General features: G+C 33.4%; 3 protein-coding genes across 4 annotated transcripts; 2 read left to right on the forward strand and 1 right to left on the reverse strand.

Moving 5' to 3' along the window:
- The first annotated feature begins 9,933 nt into the window (after positions 1-9,933).
- LOC142540877 (protein NRT1/ PTR FAMILY 4.6-like) lies at positions 9,934-13,039 on the forward strand. 2 transcript variants are annotated; one of them, XM_075647306.1, is made up of 5 exons: positions 9,934-10,149; positions 10,255-10,360; positions 10,476-10,687; positions 11,385-11,825; positions 11,902-13,039. In XM_075647306.1, the coding sequence occupies exons 1-5, from the start codon at positions 10,147-10,149 to the stop codon at positions 12,880-12,882; spliced, it is 1,743 nt and encodes a 580-aa protein (XP_075503421.1). In that variant the 5' UTR covers positions 9,934-10,146; the 3' UTR covers positions 12,883-13,039. The 2 variants fall into 2 exon arrangements, with proteins under 2 accessions (XP_075503421.1, XP_075503420.1); XM_075647305.1 differs by having other exon boundaries at positions 9,937-10,149; positions 10,470-10,687.
- Positions 13,040-14,360: 1,321 nt separating this feature from the next.
- On the forward strand, positions 14,361-18,486 carry LOC142540878 (polygalacturonase-like). The gene is made up of 9 exons (XM_075647307.1): positions 14,361-14,546; positions 14,896-15,033; positions 15,106-15,261; positions 16,932-16,964; positions 17,102-17,312; positions 17,387-17,468; positions 17,529-17,637; positions 17,735-17,848; positions 17,938-18,486. The coding sequence occupies exons 1-9, from the start codon at positions 14,421-14,423 to the stop codon at positions 18,172-18,174; spliced, it is 1,206 nt and encodes a 401-aa protein (XP_075503422.1). The 5' UTR covers positions 14,361-14,420; the 3' UTR covers positions 18,175-18,486.
- LOC142540879 (pectinesterase 3-like) lies at positions 18,263-19,275 on the reverse strand. Its single transcript, XM_075647309.1, has one exon. The coding sequence runs from the start codon at positions 19,262-19,264 to the stop codon at positions 18,527-18,529; it is 738 nt and encodes a 245-aa protein (XP_075503424.1). The 5' UTR covers positions 19,265-19,275; the 3' UTR covers positions 18,263-18,526.
- Positions 19,276-24,598: the final 5,323 nt, after the last annotated feature.

Consider the following 24,598-nt stretch of genomic DNA (forward strand, 5'->3'; position numbering starts at 1 on the left):
ATTTTATCTTTGTCTGCTGCTGGATTTTAATCTGCTGGAAAAATACCAGCTTCTGAAATATTAGCTGATGCTGGAATTTTCCTTTGCTACTGAATATTGCTAGCTGCGGAAAAATGCTAGCTGCTGCTGGAAATTCAGGTTCTCATAATGGTTATAGAATTTAAATTGTGATTAGTATTAGTTTTAATTTGACATTAATAGACATTTACCAATTAATCTAACAAATCTATATCTATCATTTTCATGCATGTACACTTTCTCTTTCACTTACTTTTATATATACATATTTGACCACCTCATTTTTATCATCAAATTGTTGCACAACAGTAAATAATTGTTAAACATCTCAACTTCTTTTTCACCAAAAAAAAAACATTTCCCCACTTCATTTTTATCATCAAATTGTTGCACAACAGTAAATAATTGTTAAACATCTCAACTTCTTTTTCACCAAAAAAAAAAAAACATTTCCACTGACATATGTTATAGTACCTATAGTTATTTGTATTCTGAAATTTATAAACACAATCATACTCACGTATTTTACCATCAAATTAATCTTTCTCTGAGAAGTGCTTGATGCGCTTGTTTGAATATTCTGGTTCAATTCTTTGGTGGAATATTGATATGATAGATTCATGTTTCATTTCACAATGCTTATATTATGTTTTCTACATGTTTGATCGATTATGGTTACTTGGAAGTTGGAAGCAGTGTGCATTTTGACTCTGTGTACCACACTTCGTCGATTTTTTTCAGCGAAAATTATTAAAAAAACTTTTTGTTAGTTGATGAAAATGAAAATTTAAAAATTAGAATAGTAGTTTGATTTCTGAAGTTGAAAACTTACATACACATATGATATTAAAGTTGTGTGTTTTAAAAGTAGATATCTTCTGTTCATATGATTTATTGTTGTATCTTTTTATGTAAAACTGCATAACACAAATTATCACAAATTTTATTTTATTCTTTTAATTTTTCTTTAAAAATTCCCGAATTATACACTCCACAATAATTACATAAAAAATGAAAAAAAAACAATAATTAGTTTATTTAATCAATTTGATTAAAATACTAATTCAACCAGTTTTTCATAAAAACATTCAATTATAATTTGATAATTAACGTTTGTACAAGAAAATATCAACTAAATCAGATCGACCAAATTATTTTTCCCTCAACAAATTTGATGTTCAAACTAATTTATAATATTTTTATTTAATATAGAGTACGATCATTTAAAATTATCTTATATTACCATGTTTTGTCTCATAAATGTTGAACCACTTTTAAAAAATTGATAATTGATTCTTCATTTAATTATCTTACATATAAATTAATTTATATATGAAGCAGAAAAAGTGATAAAAAAAATTTAAATTTTGAGTTAGCAAAAAAATTTCTATGTGAAAAATATTTTAGGTGCAACATATTTATTTTTTGTTTTCATTATAAAAAACAGATACGACATAGTTCAAAATGTATCAGCAAGTCACTGATTTTGATATAGGGGTGTTAACTTTTAATGTGACTCGAAAAAACCATAAATCCAAACTGAAAAAGTTGAAAAAAAATTGAACCAAAATGAGATGCAAATCATTTTTTTATTCGCATATAAATATTAAAAATAAAGTTTATATTGTTCAAGTAGGGATATATTTGTCAAAACTAAACCAACAAAATAATAAAATTTAATTAGATAATAAATAATTTCATTTTATTTTTGTAATATTATATATTTCATATGAAAATAATTAGCCTTTATATTTCTTTTTTGTTTTTGATAATTATTAGCTTTTATATTTCTAAGTTTTAATATAACTAAAATATATATATACACCGCAAAACGATGTAAAAACATAATTCCACCATCAGAATAATAAAAAAATATTATTTCTCAACATATGCTCATTTCTTTAACTTGGAAAAAAAATTAAAACATACATATATAAGTTTACTTTTGCCTCAAGTTTAATATTCATACTCACGTATTTTACCATCAAATTAATCTTTCTTACTTTTTTTTTTTTTTTGCAAAAAACAGGGTACAATGATTCATGGATTGATTTTCTCAAATGTCAATGAATATTTTTGCAAGTTATTGGAAACCAATAAGTGGTATACAATATACAACCCTCTTATCAAATGCATAGACTCCAGATATTCAAATGTCAACCCCAAATTTGAGCTGAATTTACAAAAAAATACCATAGTTTCAGAGCTACCTCGGATGCTAAAGATGCCACACCTAACATTTAAATTCAAGGGATTTGACGAACTCACCAATATCATGAATGCAAAAGAAGTTCTGCGTAAGTTCCCTTATCTTGAATAAATAATTTTTCCAACTGAAAATAGAAGTCATATTTACATTTATAACACCAATGCAATGTGTACAGATGTGATCGTTATACCAAATAAAGTCATGCCATTAAGCAATTTCGCCAAACCAGATAAAACAGAAGGTCAAATGAGACAAGTTATGCTTCTCAACATGAGGTAAATTTAAATAAAAAAAAGCCACATATAAACATGCATATCTTAAAATTTGTAACATATAAAATATTTTGTTTAGAATGGAAACTATTTCTGTCACCATGTGGGAAGACTTGGCAATACACGAAGGGCAATTGATGAAGCGCATTGAGTCTGGACATCCTATTGTTGAATTTTCCAATCTGACTATGCAAATCTTTCTCAGTATGTTATAAAACAAACATTCTTTCTTCATTTCCTAAATGTTTTTTTTAATAGCAAAAATGACTAATGTGTGGTGTAAATCGAGAAAATGAAACAGATGCACAACATTTACAAACTACGCCTACAACTGCAATGATTCTTAACCCATTATGTGACATCGCCAAAGAATTACAAACATGTTACATATTTCTGAATTTCTAACTCTTCGTATTTGTGAGTTATACATTTCATTGTATAAATTGTATGAACTTACTTATTTATTCACAAAAATTATTCTAGCATGAAAACTTTCTTTTTAAATATATAAAATGATGTTAGAAACTAGATAAAAACAGTGAACATTTTGTTTATTATAATATATGAATGCTTAAAGACTATTATTTATAATAAATTTATAGGTTGGATGCAGACCAAAAACAAGATAAGCTAAAAGAACTTTGGGTTACGAAGACACTCACAGACTCCAAACAATTGACATTAAATGATGTAACAAAAAACCGAGCTATGTTGACGGAGGTACTACATTTACTGTTTATGAATCTTAATAGTTTTAATTACTAAAATGATACGAAACAAAAACCAGATAATTTGCCCATGATAAATATTAAAAGTTTTAACAACTAACATTCAAACTAAACCAAGATTCAAAATGCTTCTTATTTTTACATAGAACAGCTACTATTTGATACGGAGCAAGATGTTGGAAAAGTCAAGAAAGGCAGCACAGGAAAGGAAAACATGTAATAAATGTGTGTTGCCTATTTTCCAGGAAGTTTCGCAGAATTGATGGAATACGCGTTTTTAACGCGTGTTCACACGGTCAGAGGGCTCTATAAATAGAGCTCCCCCCTTCATTCTGAAATCATCCCTTCTTCGAGTTTTCTCTCATGTTATAAGCATTTGAGTGCTTAGTTCTATAATATTTGTGAGGTGTTTTGTTCTCCTGTATTAAGAGAGTGTGTGTTCTCTTTGAAAACACAGTGAGTGAGTTGTACACCACAAAATATTATAGTGGAATTCTTTTCATCTTGCCCGTGGTTTTTACCCTAATAATTTTTAGGGGTTTTCTACGTAAATCTCGGTGTCCAATTTATTCTTTATCTTCGGGTTTTATTATCTCAAATTCCGCACGTGGGACCAACAAGTGGTATCAGAGCCTTGGTTTAAAATTTCTTAAAATTCTGAGTATGCTCTGTGGTTGCAGCCTAGACTGATCTTCCACATCAGAAAAGATTTTTTGAGATTTTTTATTTAAGGCGGGATTATTTTGTCCGGTCTACTAAAATTGTTGTAGACATAATGGCGGGAAGGTTACGAGATAGCAAAATTCAACGGAAGCAATTTTATGCTGTGGAAAATAAAGATACAAGCAGTTTTAAGAAAGAAAAATTGCTTGGCGGCTATTGGAGATAGACCGGTGGAGATTACAGATGATGGAAAGTGGAACGAGATGAATGATAATGCTGTTGCCAATTTACACTTGGCTATAGCAGACGAAGTTTTGTCAAGTATCTCTGAGATGAAAACAGCCAAATTTATCTGGGATACTCTGACAAAGATGTACGAGGTCAAGTCGCTACACAACATGATTTTCCTAAAGAGAAGGCTTTATACTCTTCGGATGGCGGAATCTTCATCGATGACCGACCATATCAACACACTAAATACTCTATTTGCCCAACTCACTTCCATGGGGCATAAAATAGGGGAAAATGAACGTGCGGAGCTTCTACTTCAAAGTCTACCAGATTCATACGATCAACTTATCATCAACATTACCAACAATATTCTGATGGGCTTTCTAAGATTCGACGATGTCTTAACTGCGGTTCTCGGAGAAGAAAGCCGGCGCAAGAATAAGGAAGATAGGTTGGTAACATCGAAGCAAGCAGAGGCTTTACCGATGATAAGAGGAAGATTTGTGGACCGTGACTCCAGTGGGAGCCAAAGGCGAGGTAGATCAAAGTCGAGAAGTAAGAAGAAAAATATTTACTGCTTTAAATGTGGCGGTAAAGGGCACTTCAAGAAAGAGTGTACGAGTATCGATAAAAGCTCTCAAGAAAATGTGGCCAGTACTTCAGGCAGTGGTGAAATATTATTCAGCGAAGCAGCAACTGTTGCAGAAGGCAGGCACAAATTTTGTGATACATGGATTATGGATTCAGGAGCGACGTGGCACATGACGTCTCGGAGAGAATGGTTTGATCATTATGAACCAGTCTCAGGAGGATCTGTATTCATGGGAAATGACCATGCCTTGGAAATCGCTGGGGTCAGTACTATCAAAATTAAAATGTTTGATGGCACCATTCGCACCATACAGGAGGTACGACATGTGAAAGAACTGACGAAAAATCTTTTGTCCTTGGGGCAATTGGATGACATAGGGTGCAAAACTCGGATCGAGAACGGGATCATGAAAATTGTGAAGGGCGCGCTTGTGGTTATGAAGGCGGAAAAGGTTGCTGCAAATCTGTATGTACTTTTGGGAGAAACACACAAAGAGGCAGAACTAGCTGTTGCATCAATTGGTTCAGGAGAAGAATTAACAGTGTTATGGCATAGAAAGCTCGGGCATATGTCAAAACGGGGGTTGAAAATTCTCTCAGAACGGAAGCTGCTGCCGGCACTTACAAAAGTGTCACTACCCTTTTGTGAGCACTGTGTTACCAGTAAACAACACAGATTAAAGTTTGACACTTCTACTGCCAGGAGCAAAAGCATATTGGAGATGATTCATTCGGATGTTTGGCAAGCACCGGTTGTATCCCTAGGAGGAGCGAGATATTTTGTCTCGTTCATTGATGATTTCTCTAGGAGATGTTGGGTGTATCCAATCAAGAAGAAATCAGATGTTTTTCAGATCTTCAAAGATTTCAAAGCGCGGGTTGAACTTGATTCAAAAAAGGAAATCAAGTGTCTGAGAACTGACAATGGAGGAGAATATACCAGTGACGAGTTTGATGCATATTGTCAACATGAGGGCATCAAGAGACAATTCACGACGGCTTACACACCTCAACAGAATGGAGTGGCAGAGCGGATGAACAGAACCTTTTTAGACAGAACAAGAGCTAATGTTGAGGACTGCAGGTCTAGAAAAGTCATTTTGGGCAGAAGCAGTCAAAACCGCTTGTTATATTATCAATCGTTCTCCTTCAGTGGCGATTGATCTGAAGACTCCGATGGAGATTTGGACCGGGAAGCCGACAGATTATTCTCATTTGCATACATTTGGAAGTCCGGTGTACGTTCTGTACAATGAGCAAGAAAGATCAAAGTTGGATTCGAAATCCAGAAAATGTATCTTCTTGGGTTATGCTGATGGAGTAAAGGGGTTTCGCTTGTGGGATCCTACTGTTCACAAGCTTGTCATCAGCAGGGATGTTATCTTCGAGGAAGATAAAGTAAAGGGAGACAAAGGCACACTGAATTCAGAAACTACTATTTTTCAGGTGGAAAATAAGACGGACGAAGGTCAAGTTTCTTGTGAAGCAGTACCAGAGCACGAAGAACAAGAACATGTTGAGTCTGAGGTTTCCAATGTGAGGCAGTCAACTCGATACAGAAGACCACCAGGTTGGCTTTCAGATTATGTCACTGAAAGCAATATTGCATATTGTCTATTATCAGAGGATGGTGAGCCATCGAGTTTCCACGAGGCTACTCAAAGCTCGGATGTATCCCTGTGGATGATAGCAATGCAAGAAGAGTTGGAGGCATTAGACAGGAATAAAACTTGGGATCTTGTTACACTACCACGAGGAAGGAAAGCCATTGGAAACAGATGGGTCTATAAGATCAAGCGTGATGGCAATAACCAAGTGGAGCGGTATCGTGCTAGATTGGTGATAAAAGGGTATGCTCAGAAAGAAGGTATTGACTTCAATGAGATATTTTCTCCTGTAGTTTGGCTTACAATAGTCAGAGTGGTGTTGGCATTGTGTGCGCTGTTTGACCTACATCTAGAACAGCTAGATGTGAAAACGGCGTTTCTTCATGGAGATCTTGAAGAAGAAATCTATATGCTCCAGCCAGAATGTTTTGCGGAAAAAGGCAAAGAGAACTTGGTTTGCAGGTTGAAGAAATCTCTGTACGGTCTCAAACAGGCGCCGATGTGTTGGTACAAGAGATTTGATTCCCATATCACGAGCCTTGGATACAACAGACTGAGTGCAGATCCTTGTACGTATTTCAAGAGGTCTGGTGATGATTATATTATTTTGCTGTTGTATGTGGACGACATGTTGGTAGCAGGCCCCAACAAAGATCAGGTCCAAGGATTGAAGGCACAGTTGGCTAGGAAATTTGATATGAAGGACTTGGGACCAGCAAACAAGATTCTAGGGATGCAAGTTCACCGAGACAGAAGTAACAGAAAGATTTGGCTTTCCCAGAAAAATTATTTGAAGAAAGTCTTGCAATGCTTCAACATGCAAGATAGTAAGCCAATATCGATCCCTCTTCCTGTTAACTTCAAGTTATCCTCCGAGATGTGTCCTAGCAGTGAAGCAGAGAGGATGGAGATGTCTCGAGTACCGTATGTATCAGCAGTGGGAAGTTTGATGTTCGCTATGATCTGTACAAGACCGGACATTGCTCAAGCAGTGGGAGCAGTTAGTCGGTATATGGCGAATCCTGGACGAGAGCATTGGAGCACTGTTAAGAGGATCCTTCGATACATTAAGGGTACCACGAATGCTGCATTATGTTATGGAGGATCGGATTTTACACTCAGGGGCTATGTCGATTCAGATTATGCAGGTGATCCTGATAAGAGGAAATCTACTACTGGTTATGTGTTTACACTTGCAGGGGGAGCAGTAAGCTGGGTTTCAAAACTGCAGACAGTTGTGGCGTTATCTACAACAAAGGCAGAATACATGGCAGCTACTCAAGCTTGCAAGGAGGCAATATGGATTAAAAGGTTATTGGAGGAGATCAGGCACAAACAAGAGAATGTTCCTTTGTTTTGTGACAGTCAGAGTGCCTTGCACATCGCAAGGAATCCAGCCTTTCATTCCAGGACTAAACACATTGGAGTACAATTTCACTTTGTGCGGGAAGTAGTAGAAGAAGGAAGTGTGGATATGCAGAAGATCCATACGAAGGACAACATAGCTGATTTTCTGACCAAGCCAGTGAACACTGATAAGTTTGAATGGTGTAGATCCTCAAGTGGCCTAGCAGAGACATAAGCAGCAGGTAATGGCAAGATTGAAAGGATGTGTGGAGATGTGTTTGATTCTCAATCAAATCTCCAAGTGGGAGAAATGTTGGAAAAGTCAAGAAAGGCAGCACAGGAAAGGAAAACATGTAATAAATGTGTGTTGCCTATTTTGCAGGAAGTTTCGCAGAATTGATGGAATACGCGTTTTTAACGCGTGTTCACACGGTCAGGGGGCTCTATAAATAGAGCTCCCCCCTTCATTCTGAAATCATCCCTTCTTCGAGTTTTCTCTCATCTTATAAGCATTTGAGTGCTTAGTTCTATAATATTTGTGAGGTGTTTTGTTCTCCTGTATTAAGAGAGTGTGTGTTCTCTTTGGAAACACAGTGAGTGAGTTGTACACCACAAAATATTATAGTGGAATTCTTTTCATCTTGCCCGTGGTTTTTACCCTAATAATTTTTAGGGGTTTTCCACGTAAATCTCGGTGTCCAATTTATTCTTTATTTTCGGGTTTTATTATCTCAAATTCCGCACGTGGGACCAACACAAGATAAAGGAAATCGAAAACAAAGCTACTCCATGGTATGAAGCATGTGATCATTGTTTTCAAGCTGCTACAAAAACAAACAACAAAGCAAGTTGTGCCAATTGCATCAACTATCCAATTAAGATCATTCCAAGGTAATAAAAAATACCAATACCCAACCCAAGTTTTAGATCACGGTAAAAAAAAAAGAGATGATCACTACTTTACTTCTTTATGTTGCATGTAATGAATGACAATCACAATTGAAGATGTGAATGAGACGGTAAGAATAACATTATTTGAAAAAGTTGCAGCATCTTTTGTTGGATGTTCTATTGAAGATTTTATTCAAATTCATGACCAGGTATAAGAACAACAAACAAATGATTTTATATCTACATAAATAGAATATTTAGATTTTCAATCTAACAATAAAAATTTTCAATGCAAAATTTACCAAATAACACATATAAAGATTTGCTAATTAAGTCAACCAAGCTCCAAGCTCCACACATTCTTGTTCAAGTTGGAAAATTCAGTAGAAATACGTGATGGAATGTTAAAGATTGTGGCAAAAGCTATTGAGATACATGACAATTATCCAACAACAAATGTCAATATCAGGAAACGGAGATCTCGGAAGATTATCAAGCAAACTAAACAAAACAATGTATCGCCAAAAGTAGAAAAGTCAAATAAATTAAGCATCAACAGAAACATAAAGATCCATGAAGATGAAGATGAAGATGAAATAGAGATTCGAGATGACGAACCAATTGCCACCTACAAAAAAAGAGCTAAGAAGATAAAAATCGATGGGTACAAAAAGATTTCAGGGGGTTTTCAAATCAAAGACAAGAAAATGTGATGATTTTATTTGTTACCAAATAATTATTTATTAATCTATTAATAGTTATTCTTATTGCAAAAATAATTCCAACATATTTAAATAATATTATCATATACAAATTATCTCTATTTCTCTACGTGCAACGCACGTGCATTTCTCTAGTGATAATGAAATAGACCAATAAATAATATATAATCAATTTAATTTATAATTTAATAAAACTCCAAAAAAATTATTGAAATGAGAAAAATAATTAATGCTAATATTAAGTAAATTTAATATTGATTTTTTTAATTAATTCAAACATCAAGGACATGAACATGACTTACTTTGCTACATACAAACTAAATATAAATATAACTCAACCTGATTTTTCTCATCTCCATTTACGTCATCAATACTTTTATAGGTATACAAAATAAAATTAAATGTTTTTAAAAAAAGAATTAAGTAGAATGCAATATATTGTGTTCCATGATGTACACATAAAAGTATATATAGAAAGTTTATTTTATCATTTCACGATTGAAAAACAATGTCTTTTATCAATATTTTTTTTATAGACATATAGATATAGATATTTTTTCTTTTTCTTTTAACCTTTCAAAGCATGACATTCTGATCTGAATCACTGCTCATTATCATCATCATATAATACTGATATTATGAACATAAACTATAACTTACAGAAAATCATTTTGTCCAGAAACTAAATACATCACTATCTTGGAATCACATGGGTACGGAATACTCACGAAATCCAGATTCTTCCATTCAAGTTGGACAACCTAATATCCACAGTATTTAAGTACTAGTCCTCCGGCATCTGCTTAGACTGCATATTCTCTGATAAAATTTCATTTAGCAACTTATTTTGCCACTCTGAAGGAAGAAATGGTCCACTCCAGCGCTGATTCCTTTTTTCTTTTCTGTTTTGCACTCATGTTCTTCACAATGATTAAGATGTTCATTCACATTTTTGTCTATCATATCGATTTGTAGGATAAAGGGCAACCTTTCAACATGGGGGAAGGCTACGCAGATTGGAAAAATAGACCAGCCCTCAAAGACCATCACGGTGGTGTGCCTGCAGCCACTTTTGTCTTGGGTAGCGTGTCTCTGATTCGATAATAGTTTCAACTCGCTGTATCTTAAATCTTTATCGTCTATGAACACAATAGTTTTTATTCTTTGAACTTCCTATGCTAAACTTTTAGTTGCAGAAGTCTTGGAGAACCTAGCATACCTTGCTAATGCAAGCAACTTGGTACTTTATCTGTCAAAGTTCATGCATTTTTCTCCATCAGCTTCAGCAAACATCGTTACCAACTTCATGGGCACTGCTTTCCTCCTTGCTCTCCTAGGCGGCTTCTTATCTGACTCCTACTTCACCACCTACTCGATCTATCTAATAAGTGCAACAACAGAATTTCTGGTAATGTTTGGCCTACCATCAAAACGATAATGACTTGGTATTCATGGGATTTCAATTTAGTACCGACTACTGAGTTTCACAGATGAGGGAAAGATGCATACATAGCTAAAACAGGTTTTAATAATTATTTAGGTAATAACATGCTCATGCTAAATACAAGACGCCAATGACAGCTTCAGTATTTTTGGTGGTTTACTTGAAGAACAGAGTCCCGAGAAGGGTCAAAGCTAAAATTTGCCAAGAACAATATTTGGTCCTAAAGATTAAGCAAACTAGAAGCAAGAAGAACCATATGTTGAATTTAATGAGAAAGCAGTGTATCATACCTCTGGGTGGTCACCAAATTTTGCATAATTGATGCCTAACAACACATAATAATTTAATTGATAATCATGCACGTGACTTGTTATGCAAACAATTTTATGGAATGCAAAGGTATGACCCACTAAAATGGTACCATTTGCTCTTACTAATTCTCAAAACAGTAGTATCAGATTAAACTTTAAATGACTGGATGTCAAGACTCGAGGAGAAAGGTTTTTCGTTTGCTAACCCACAATAACAAGAATTACATTCCCCAGGTTTGAAGTTGGGTAGCCAAGAAAGCAACATAATTTTTCATCTATTGTGTACTTTACTAGACACATAAGTGTTATAAAGCATATGATTTGTCTGACTCCAGATGATTATGGCGCAGGGTCTGTTGATACTCACCGTGCAAGCTCACACACCTTCACTGAAACCACCAGTTTCCACCTCAGTTAACAGAAATGCTTCAAGCGAGGAAGTTAACAGTGGGAATGCAGCAGTGTTATTTATAGGCCTCTATTTGGTAGCGCTAGGTGTTGGAGGGATAAAAGGTTCACTTCCTTCACACGGTGCGGAGCAATTTGATGAGCACACTTCACACGGAAGGAAGCAGAGATCAACATTCTTCAATAACTATGTGTTCTGTCTCTCTTGTGGAGCATTAATTGCAGTAACATTTGTGGTGTGGGTTGAAGATAATAAAGGTTGGCAGTGGGGACTCGGAATAGCAACCACAGCAATCTTGATCTCCATACCAATTTTCCTCCTTGGCTCTTCTAAATACAGGATCAAAATTCCCATAGGAAGCCCAATTACAACCATATTGAAGGTATGTTTAATAAGTGGCTAATAGCTTTAGAATCTCTGAGAAGTTGGAAAGGTTAAACTATTTCATTTATCCATAGGTAATAATAGCTGCATTATACAAGTTTTGGATTTCAAGGAAAACAAAGAGTGCCACGGAAAATGCAAGCCCAACCCCATCGAATACAAAGGTTGACATGGACAATGAAAAAAACGTTACCAGAGATCTCAATTTCCTCAACAAAGCATTAGAGGCCACACCAACCTCACCATGGCTTCGCTGCACAGTAAAACAAGTAGAAGAAGTGAAATCTGTCCTTAAGATTCTTCCCATATTCATGTCAACCATTATGCTTAACTGCTGCCTCGCTCAGCTTTCTACCTTCTCCATACAACAAGCAGCCACCATGAACACTAAAGTTGGATCTTTAAGAATTCCACCAGCCTCTCTTCCGGTATTTCCCATCCTCTTCATAATGATATTAGCACCATTCTACAACCACATTATCACACCATTTTCAAAGAAACTGACCAACACCGAAACGGGAGTCACACATCTACAACGAATCGGAATCGGGCTAGTTCTCTCTATCATAGCCATGGCAGTAGCAGCTTTGGTTGAAACAAAACGGAAGCAGGTTGCATTACAATCAGGTCTAACAGACTCAACCCAACCTCTACCACTTACATGCCTCTGGGTGGCTCTGCAATACCTCTTTCTCGGTTCAGCCGATCTTTTCAGCTTGGCTGGCATGATGGATTTTTTCTTCACAGAAGCCCCATATAGCATGAGATCATTGGCAACATCTCTATCATGGGCATCACTAGCAATGGGTTACTATCTCAGTTCGGTACTAGTACGCTTGGTCAACTCCATCTCTGGAGCATTTCGTCCAACCCCTTGGCTCTACGGGACTAATTTAAACCATTATCAGCTGGACAAATTTTACTGGTTCATGTGCATATTAAGTGTATTGAACTTCTTGCATTATCTCTTCTGGGCAAGAAAATACACACACAGAACATCACAAATTGACGATCGAGAGGAGATTGAAATGCAGAATGCGTCACCCGATGTTTAAACATGTGAAAATGTACCTTAATTTCTATGATAATGGATTAGAGAACTACGGAAAATAAAGCTAGCTAGCCATCATGGGATTTATTATCTTGATATTATGGATAAACATTTTCAGCTCAACTTTTCTCGAATAATGAACCAAGTTATGACAGTGTCTGCTACTGTAACCTCTTATAAGTATAATTATGTTTTGAAAATATCATTGAGATAAATTTATATATATATAATATAAAAAAAACTTATATACGTACTATATATAAATTAGGGTCCAAACTCCCGGTAGTCCGACTTTGTGACATCGATTAGTTTTTACGAAAATATCATATCATTTAGATAAGTAATGTTTTTCATATAATTTACTCAAAATTACATTATCTAATCCAAAATTCAAAAATTCATTTACAAATCATATATTTAATATAATTTCATTATCTTTATCCAAATAATAATTAAAAAATATAGTAAAATTTTATGAATTAACTCAATCCATTAATAATCACGATCATTTTTCATATACATAATAATCATTATTTTACATACGTAGCACGTATGCGTAGTTTGTTAATGTTAGATAAATTATAAGTAGAAAGAATGACGAAATAAACGATGAATATTAAAATTTTCTATATATGGATAATGTATTTCCAAAGGCAAAAATTTGTGTGAAACGGTCTCACGGATCGTATTTTGTGAGACAAATCGTCTTTTATTGTGAATATCGGTAGGCATGATCCGTCTCACAGATAAAGATTCGTGAGACCGTCTCACAAGAGACCTACTCATTTCCAAATGTATACAATGGGTGGTATTAGAACATGATTTAAATTTTTAATAATTTTAAAAATACAAGATATATAATCAATCTTTGATTTTTAGAAACATAATTTTATTTTTATCAACATATGTATTTAGTCAATTATTCAAACACTCGATTACTTATAGCTCATTTTTTTTTATCAATTTTTTAAGTTTGGGATATGATGAGATCTCAGGTTCAAAACAAAATCCTCCCGCTAAAAAAATTATAAAACTTGATTTTTAAAATTTTAATGCATAAATATGTTTTGGCATTAAGATAAAGATTCTTTGTTTATCCAGCTCTATGTTTCTCCCCTTTTTTCGGACATGTTTGTATTTTTAAATTTAAATAGTTTAATTTAATTTAATTGCAGATAATATTTATCGGTATAATAATTTTGAAAAAAAAAATTTGAAAATGATATTTGTTAGAGTAATCCCAAAAAAATTCAAAAATCTTATGAGATGATAATATCATCTAACGATATTTGTTTAAATCAATAATCTTTATCAAACAATATTTAAATCTTTAAATTTGATCCCCGGGTATATTTTTTTATATTTACTTCTATAAAAAAATATTTAGTTTTTCTTCTTTTTTTTAGGGGAGGAAACCACAAGCACTAGATTTCCACCACTAATTAGCTTGTACATTATTATATATTGCAAGTTAAAAACATTAATTAAATAACCTATATGCAAATGTAAGCCTGATCATCTTCTTCCAAGCTCATAGAAAATATGTTCAGATTCTTCATTTTTGCTCTTATAACTTCATCTATCGTTACGGCATCGTCTGCTCATTCTGCGATATTTAGCGTTGTCGATTATGGCGCCATTGGCGACGGACATTCCGATGATACTAAGGTGAGAAATAGTTCATATTTTGATGTGAATTTAATGATCTGCAAGTAAAAATATAACAGAGTACGCATATTGTGCGTGTGTTAAGTGATTTTAGTTTGTGTAGAAAAAGTAAAGATATTTTGATGTTTTAAAATAATTTTTAAAATCTAAAATGATCTGTATTTAAAAAATTTCCATGTTTTATAATAATTCTTAGAATTTTCAAGAGTGATACGCTAATCTTATATGCATGATTCTCTCGAGCCGACATGTAGGTCGATCTTAAGCTTTCTGATGCGACTCGGGCTCGTGGATACGAACTCGAAAACGACTAAATAATCGAGTGCGTGTTTTGTTTCCGTCTTGCAAGGCGTTCGCAAAGGCGTGGGAAGCGACTTGCGGATCTTCATCTTCTTCACCAAGGATGCATGTTCCTAGGGGCAAGGCGTTCTTGATTCACCCCATATCATTTAGCGGCCCTTGCAAATCTAAAGGAGTCAATATAGAGGTCTTATTCAAGAAAATTACAACCCTAATCAATAAATCTTAATATTATTTATTTATTTATTTTAATTCGAAGATCGACGGGAACGTGATTGCGCCGAGTGAACCTTCGGAGTGGAGATGCGGAGGCGACAGTTGTGAGAGATGGATCCATATAGAGAGCGTTGAAGGGCTAAGTGTGGGAGGTCATGGCATGATCGATGGTCGTGGAAGAAAATGGTGGCAAGCAGTTGTAAGTCTCTAATAAACCATGTTTTTTTACTTAATTATTTACTACGATGATATATTTTTAACATTAAATTTTAGAGTAGGTCTCTTGTGAGACGATCTCACGAATTTGTATTTGTGAGACAGGTCTCTACCGATATTTACAATAAAAAATAATACTCTTAGCATAAAAATTAATACTTTTTCATGGATGACCTAAATAAGAGATCTGACTCACAAAATACGACTCGTAAGATCGTCTCACACAAGTTTTTGCCTAAATTTTAATATGAAATATAATTTTATGTGCAAAGTATTTTTATGTAAAATATAACCATGGTGGTGTAATTTTTTCTGTATCTTATTTTGTGATTTATGTTTCTTTTTGCTGTATTATGGAGACAAAAAAATTAGTTATTAGATGCATCTGTTATTTAATAAATAAATATAGTATAGTATAGATATAATATATAAGCTAGATAAAAACCTTGTAGGTTTTAGAAGATTGGTGTTATCTCATGATCTATCGCAATTATAAATCAAACATAATCAAGTGAAGCGCTAATAAAATAAACTTATCACTTTTCACAATAATGTTTTGAAATACAAAAATTTTTGACAGACGGTCTCGCGGGTTTTGTGAGGCAGATATTTTATTTGACTTACTCATTAAAAAATAGTATTTTATGTCAAATTTATTACTTTTATTGTAAATATGGACGTGTTTGACTCATCTCAAGAGTAAAGATATATGAGACCGTCGGACAAGAGACTACTTTTTTTTAGTTTTGTTAATAATAAACTTGCATTTATAGTCATGTAACTTACATGTTTTTTTTTTTATTTTTGATCATGTTATAGTGAATTTTCAGTTTTAGTAATTTAACTTTTATATTTTTTTCCCATTTTTCGTCATTTAACCTTTTTTTTTTTTTTTTTGTCTTTTTTGACTGGAACAAACTATATACTCGAATAAAAAAGGACAAAAAGTTAAAGAAAAACATGAATAAAAAAATCCATTATACCTCTCCAAAATGAAAAAGAAATGTAAGTTATATGATTAAAAATATAAATTAATTGTTAACATGAACAAAAGAGAAAAAATTGCAAAATTACAGGACCAAAATATAATTTTCCGAAACTAGTATAATCTAATTGGAAAAAGAGTGATATTATATGTATGTATAACACAAAAAATTCAATTTATCAAAACCTCATCGTACATTAAACATAAAATATCGTGATATAATAGCAAAATATCATGATATGGTTATAAATTTTTTTATAACAACAAATTGATCGTACCTTTAGTATTATTCTTGAAAAAAATCATATGAATGTAAGTCAAATACGCTGGGCTCTAATTCATTACTAATTTTTCAAATGAATTTTTTTAGCATGTAGTTTATAACAAAATTAAATCCATATGGTTTTAATAAAACACACTAGTGAAACGTAAGATTATGGTGAACAATAATAAATTTTAAATAAAATTTGTGGTTTGGCTTTCTGACACCAATTAATTTTTACAAAATACTCACGTCAACTTATGAAAAAAAATCTTGTCTTATTTAATAATAAAAAATATTATGAAAATCTATTTTTGCGAGTCATAGATTAAACGGCACTTGTTAATTTGTATCACATTTTGCAGTTGCTAATTTTATAGCTTCAATTTTGTCTATTTTTTCTCAGAAACAAGGCAACCGAAGCCAAGGGAGACCAACGGTAAGTGATCGCTTCTGTCGATACAACCTCGACAGGGCGGCGCGGCATCCTGACCATGAAGTCCATCAAAACGCATCCCTTGATTTAAAATCTACCCCGGCCCTCTGATCAGTACACCATTTCTAATTAATCGGCAGGCGTTCGAGATCGCGAAATCTAACAACGTTTCGTTAGGAGGAGGTCTGAGGTTCAAAAATAGTCCTCGGATGCAAGTTGTCCTCAATCATTTAAATTCAGTTCACGTCTCAAATATAATCGTAGAAGCTCCTGAGGATAGCCCAAACACCGATGGTATTCATATTTCAGGGTGCACTGATGTTTTTATTGATCGCAGCATCGTTGGGACTGGTAATCTTTACTTCTATGCTTGATAATTTTCATTACAGTCGGGTCTTCTGGTTTAAAATGAGCATGAAATGTAGGTGATGATTGCATCTCAATCGTTGATGGATCGTCGTTTATCACGATTAGCAACATAATTTGTGGACCGGGGCATGGAATAAGGTATCCTTTCTGGCATTTTCTTGGTAAGTATAAGTGTTAAGAGTTGGATTGTTGCTGCAGCATTGGAAGCCTAGGGAAACATGGAGCAAATGGCAGAGTTGAGGACATCAAAGTTAGGGATGTTGTGTTCATAGGAACTCAGAATGGTGCCAGAATAAAGACATGGCAGGTAATACAACTCGTAATAGCAGAACCATTGCACAAGGGTCCGCCGATACGAGAGACGCAACACTAACCTCGTCGTGTTTGGTTGTTATTTACACCAGGGTGGCAAGGGTTATGCAAGAAACATCCTCTTTGAGAGAATACTGTCCCACGAATCACGCAATACGATAGTAATCGATCAATTCTACTGCGATCACGAGCAATGTGGAATCAGTGTGAGTACTTTTCCTCACCAAATCACAAGATCATAAACTTCCCAGCCATATTGGCGAATTCAAACTCACGATATTTGGTTCTTTTGCAGGATTTGGCAGTTCAAATTAGCAATGTGACTTATAGGCAAGTTCTTGGGACCTCAAAGGGAGAGGCGGCAGTGAAATTAGACTGCAGCAAGGCGGTTCCGTGCAAAGATATTGTCGTCGAAGACATAGAATTGGTCTCAACTGATGATGACAAAAAGGCGACTTTTGAATGCAATAATGTGTATGGAAGAGCTCAAGGAAGAAGAGTTCCCTACAATCCTTGCTTGAATTTGAAGTAGATTACATACATTTAATTAGATAATTATATTATTTAGTGGACACCAAAAATAGTGTGTTTTCTTGGAGAAAACTCAAGATGCATCGAAATTGATTCTCAAACTCGAGATCTCGGATAGAAAGAGAGAGTTTTTAACTATACAAAATCATAAAATTTACAATACAAAGCGTCAAAATTACATAAAAATGTCATCCAAGAAATACAAAAGAAAACTGGAAAAATGAAAAAAAGGCCACACAAAAACAAACCTCAACCCAAGTCTATGAACTCCGACCTTACATATATTTATTTTGAATTGAATATATTCTATTAACATATATGAAAGATATGAATCAGCGTGGAATAGATTCGTTTCAAGGCATCGTGAGGCCAAACTTGTCGTAAAGGCTTTGAATATGATTGAGAATTGCTAAGGTGTTGCTCATGTATTCCTGCGACTTGTGCACCCTCGTCTTCAGTTCATCCACTGCCGTCGATCCCGTCTCCTCGAGGCCGTCGATACATGTCTCCTGATTGGTCATGGCCGCACTGACCCACGTCTGGATATCGCTGATCTTCATCTCGTTCAATGCCTTCTCCCCGGGGTTGACCCTCATCAAATCCGCCGACTTTTCGAGTTGACTAGCGGCGTCGGAGAACAAATCGGCGCAATCCTTCAGAGCCGGCGAGTCTTTGATTAAATCATGGGGCAGAGAAGAGAGATTCGAGACCTCGTGTATAGCAACTTGGAGAGAAAGGTTGAAGAAGTGTAAAGGGCTGTTGTTGATCGGTGGGGTATTGAGGGGGGAAATGGAGGAGAAGCATGAATCCGGGTGCAGCGTGACTGAACAAACTGTTTTGAGCGCCTCGGCTGAGTTGGACTTGGAGGCCAGCGGGGTTGTCGTCTCCGATTCTTCGGATTCAGTCGTGGATTCGTGGACCAGAACGCCAATAAGTGAAGCGGCGGCGATGGTGAGGAAAATCGCGGAGGAGATGTATATGATTTTGAGGCGGCGATTGCTGGTCCGTTTGTTGTTTTTTTGGGACGAATTTGGGTCTTCTTCCGATGGGATTACTTTGCCGTAGCCTTTGATGAAATTGATGGATTCCATTGGATGTTAGGGTTTGTCAAGAAAACAAGGGGGGATACGAGAAATCAACGCAACTGTGTTTAACACGGGAAGGTTATTACTTATCTGTCACGGAGGGCGTTATATATCTATTATTATATATAAATATGTCGCTTTAATTGTGAATTTACTTAGACAACCTTATTAATTATGATTTTATTATATATAAATATGTCACCTCAATAAATATGTCACTTCAATTTACTTGGACATCCTTATTAATTATGACTTTATTATATATAAATATGTCACCTCAATAAATATGTCAATTCAATTGTGAATTTACTTTGACACCTTTATTAATTATGACTTTTTATCTATCTAACTATCAACTCTATACTAATATAAATATATGGATTTGAATTGTAAAGTTACATAAATGTACTTATCTTCATTCAAAAAATAATCATTACACTCTATTTTTTAAAAAAAATATATATATCTTTAATGAAATTTAAATTAAATAAAATAATAATGAAATTTGAATTTTTGTTTGATTTATATTTTTTATTAATTAATGAATTTTAAAATATATCGAATAAAAATGAAGTTTACACTATTATTCAAAATTTTATAGTTCTCCAATTTTTAATAGGTTTTATGTGAAACAGTTTCATTGTTATATAGTTATGAGAGGGACTGACCGAGTCATTTCCGGAGTGAACGAAACAATCTCATAGGAGTTTGTGTGTCAATTTTATTTTTAACTTAAATAAATTAACATATATGAATAACGTAAATAATAATAATTATTATATTTCTCATAGCTTGTTTGTTTTTTTCCATCTATTATTAATATATTTTAAAATAGATTGAAGAAAAATAAAATTTAGCCACCAGTTTTTAGAATGAAATTTAAATTAAGCCTTCGTTTTTTGGAATGAAATTTACACATAATTTTTTTTTAAAAAAAATTATATCGAATAAAAATGAAGTTTACACTATTGTTCAAAATTTTATAGTTCTCCAATTTTTAGTAGGTTTTATGTGAAACAGTTTCATTGTTATATAGTCCTGAGAGGGGCTGACCCAGTCATTTCCGGACTGAAAAATAAATTTTTTCATGATTCAAGTCTGATATGAGACATGTTTCACAAAATTCACTCGTGAAACAATCTCATAGGAGTTTATGTATCAATTTTATTTTTAACTTAAATAAATTAACATATATGAATAACGTAAATAATAATAATTAATATATTTCTTTTCGCTTGTTTGTTTTTTCCATATATTATTTAATATATTTTAAAATAAATCGAAGAAAAATAAAATTTAGCCACCAATATTTAGAATGAAATTTAAACTAAGTCTTCATTTTTTAGAATGAAATTTACACATCAATTTTTTTAAAAAAATGATATCTTTAATAAAATTTAAAATAACAATAGTAATAATAATAAATACATGTTCTATTGTTTGTTTTTTTCCAACTATTAATTAATTGTAAATAAAATTGAAAAATGAAATTTAGCCACCATTTTTCGAAATGAAATTTATACATTATTTGTTTTAAAAAATATCTTTAATAGAATTTAAATGAATAGAAGAATAATAAAATTTACAATATATTTTCACAGAATGGATTATATCCTTATTTTAAAATTAATTTTTTTTGTTTGATTTTTTTTTATTTGTGGACTCTATCTTTATTTATTATTTTTTCCATTTATTTGATTTTTTTTACATTAATTAATGCATTTAAAATAAATCGAATGAAAATTAATTATACATACACCATTGTTCAAAATTTTATAGTTCTCCAATTTTTGAATTGATATTCTGTGAGCCGGTCTCATGGATATATCCTTCAAATGGGCCAACCGATCAATTTTCAGAGTGAAAAACAATGATTTTTCATGATTAGAGTATGATATGAAATATGTTTCATAAAATTGACCCATGAAACAGTCTCGTAGGAGTTTTTATGCAATTTTAAATTTTAATTTGAGTAAATTAACATCCATTAATAATGTAAATAATACACGACTAATAAGTTTGAAAACTCTTATAAAATTGTGTGAATTTACATATATTTCCTTATTTTCGTTAAATAATATTAATAAATACATGTCTTTTTTTGTTCGTTTTCAGATATTAATGAATTTTATAATAATTGAAGAAAAATAAAATTTTATTTTTGGAATGAAATTTATAGCTTTAATGAAATTTAAAATAAGCGACACGATGTCATTAATATCTTTAATGAAATTTAAAATAAGCGACACAATGTTATATATATTTTTAATGAAATTTAAAATAAGCGACACAATGTCAGCAGCTTAAGTCACGAAAATTCCCAGGAGTTTACTCATCCCAGTACTACCCTCACTCTTGCACGCTTAACCCAACAAAACTGAATGATAGTGAAAGATTTATCTTTTAGTTCGAATGTTTATTAATCTTTATGTCAAAAGTTATATTTGTTACCCACGACACAATATTTATTTCTTATAATTGTGATTTATCGTGCAAAGCCCTATACTAAGCTAATAGTGAACATAATGAGGATTGCATTGACGTGGCTGTCAATTTGCCAAATCGTTAAATCCTATGCATGACAAACATAAATAATTGTTTGGTGCCATAAGAAAACACTTCAAAGGACTCAAAATGAGTTTAAATTAATTTTATGTGTAATAATTACTCTTATATACATCAAAAGGGTAAAAAAAAATGAATTCAATTAAAATAAAAAAAAATTCTCGAAAAATAAATTTTTTAAAAAATAATACAATTATCTTCATGTTTTATGTTCTGTCAAATTTTCATCGATGAATACTTCTAGAACTTGTAACTTTTTTTATGACATTATTTATGTATAGAACTTTATAACTTCAAAATATATCATGAGAAATTTAGAAATTGTGGTTCTTATTATTTTGAATACTCATGTCGAATATGGTTCTGATTATGGATCACATTAATAAATATTTTTATATTTAGACATAATATTGCAACATTATATAATTATATGTATATCAAACTTAAAACAACTCAATTATATTAATATTCAAGAACTCAGGCAAAAATAAATACTGATCTTTATCGATGTATCGTAAATTTAATTAATTGTTAAAAAATAAAAGATAGTGTGAGAATTGTTCTCCTCATATCATCTTTTTATATTCCACACGTGCAACGCATGTGCATATCTTCTAGTTCTTCAAAATATATGAAAAGGTTGGTCGAGCTAATGTTAATATGTTATATCGAGATTTTCTCTCCTATTATTCTAATATATTTAGATCATAAGTCTCCCATATTTTTATGAAAGTTGACATATAATTTAATGATTCAAGAACTAATATTTAACCACGTCATATAAAAAAATACTCAGTTATATCATAAAATTATCTTGTTCATGTAATCCAACGACCAAGGCTACAACAATGTAAGACAAAAACTTGTGTGAGACGGTCTTACGTGTCGTTTTTTGTGAGACGTATCTCTTATTTGAGTCATCCACGAAAAAGTAGTACTTTTTATATTAAGAGTATTATTTTTTATTGTGAATATCAATAGGATTGACTCGTCTCACATGTAAAGATTCGTGAGACAATGACCTACTCACAATGTAATTATATGGTTTTGACCTACCCAGACAACCAAAAAACTAACCAACCTCACATTTACCCCCAACCATAGATAATTTGAGGGAAACCCAAAAATTTAAAATCATAAAAATCTACCGTTCAATTCACACTACACCTTGCTTCTGTGACTCCCAAACAGCTTTGTCACCGACGTCACTGCCGGTGTTCTTTCACTCGCTCATTCTCCCTCCGTCTTTGCTTCTGTCACTCAGTTCACTCCGTCACAGTTACCGAGGAAGCAAAGGAAGAATTGGAAGACAAGAATATAGAACAAGGTGAAAGCAGCGGTGTTACAAATTACGAGTCATTTTTCTTCTGTAAAATCATTCTGTTTTCGTTCATTTATTGAATTTGTACATCGAGAGAGAGATTATATTTTTTCTATGGGTCTTGAATTTGTGGGATAGTTTTAAGATCCACATGTAGTTTTAAGATCCAACTACATGTGTATTCCCACAAATTCAAGACCCATAGAAAAAATATAATCTCTCTCTCGATGTACAAATTGGATGCTAGGAAGCCTAGATTGTATGCATTGTATTAATTCGTTCATTTATTAATACACATGTATTAATTCGCTAAACATAACACAACTACATGTGTATTCGCTAAACATAACACAACTACATGTGTATTCCCACAAATTGTCCAGCCCAACTACATGTGTCTTATTTAACTAAACTTAATTAATTCCGCTACGACCAGCATATTGTCCAGCCCAACCTGTTGGACATTTTTTCCACTTCCAATGCATACAATCTAGGCTTCCTAGCATCCCCGGGAATCCACATTGTTTTCCAATAAGGAGAATCCTTTCAATGTCCTCAGCATTTGGAGATCGAAGATACCAGTCAGCAAAGACCTCCACCACAGCCCGACAATATCTTTTTAAACTTTCAATCGCAAGTAGACTCCCCGATTTTAATATACTCATCCGTTGAATCTGTCGCCATACCGTATGCTAAGATACGCATTGCAGCTGTTATCTTCTGGTATGGGGACAACCCGGGCCTCCCCAACGCATCTACTTTCTGTACGAAGTAATTGTCATGTTGTTGAACGGATTCCATAATTCGCAAGAATAGCCGACGAGACATTCGAAAACGTCTCTTGAACATTAATTCATTGTACATTGGAGACTCAGAAAAATAGTCATTGTACAAGCATTGTTCGGCAGCTTAATCTGTCTCGATTAATCACAACATGGCCAGTGATCGAGCCTTGACGGTGCAAATTATCACTTTCTTGGAAGTAATTGGAGACAACGGTAGCACTGTTTATGAGTTGGCTTAAAACCGTTTGTTGTTCGTCAATGCGATTCAATTCATTCTGTATGTTGGCACTAGGTTGATCTTCGCATAGAAAGAAAAACTTGAAGGACCTCCTTCATGAAAATTCATTTTTGAGCAAGTTGAGTAAATTATCAAGAGTCGCTGGTCTTTAAATAAGTGGTGACACTTATTAGTTTAGTTATGTTAGATATTTTAATCTATTTTTAATATTATATGGAATAAAAGCCAACTCATTTTTTTTTGTCACGGGTTGTGTATTTCAATAAAGCCAACTGACAAGGGGGGTTGTCTAATTTATATAATGCATGTTGTCACGGGCTATGCATTTTCACTAAAAGTCAACTGAGGAGTTGTCTAGTTGCAGTCAGCTGTCACGTGGTGTCTAGTCACATTCAGAGACAACTCAATAGCCCACTCTTGTCTATATACTA

Source organism: Primulina tabacum, chromosome 3 (genome assembly GCF_025594145.1).
Source record: "Primulina tabacum isolate GXHZ01 chromosome 3, ASM2559414v2, whole genome shotgun sequence".
NCBI classification, from domain to species: Eukaryota; Viridiplantae; Streptophyta; class Magnoliopsida; order Lamiales; family Gesneriaceae; genus Primulina; species Primulina tabacum.

Coding starts and splice junctions, on each gene's coding strand:
- LOC142540877 (XM_075647305.1), top strand. Junction 10,361..10,469: donor TGCAGCCACTTTTGTCTTGG/GTAGCGTGTCTC, acceptor CTAAACTTTTAG/TTGCAGAAGTCTTGGAGAAC. Junction 10,688..11,384: donor GTGCAACAACAGAATTTCTG/GTAATGTTTGGC, acceptor ATTATGGCGCAG/GGTCTGTTGATACTCACCGT.
- LOC142540878 (XM_075647307.1), top strand. CDS start 14,421: ATGTTCAGATTCTTCATTTTTGCTCTTATAACTTCATCTATCGTTACG. Junction 15,034..15,105: donor CTAAAGGAGTCAATATAGAG/GTCTTATTCAAG, acceptor TTTAATTCGAAG/ATCGACGGGAACGTGATTGC. Junction 17,469..17,528: donor GGACCGGGGCATGGAATAAG/GTATCCTTTCTG, acceptor TTGTTGCTGCAG/CATTGGAAGCCTAGGGAAAC.
- LOC142540879 (XM_075647309.1), bottom strand. CDS start 19,264: ATGGAATCCATCAATTTCATCAAAGGCTACGGCAAAGTAATCCCATCG.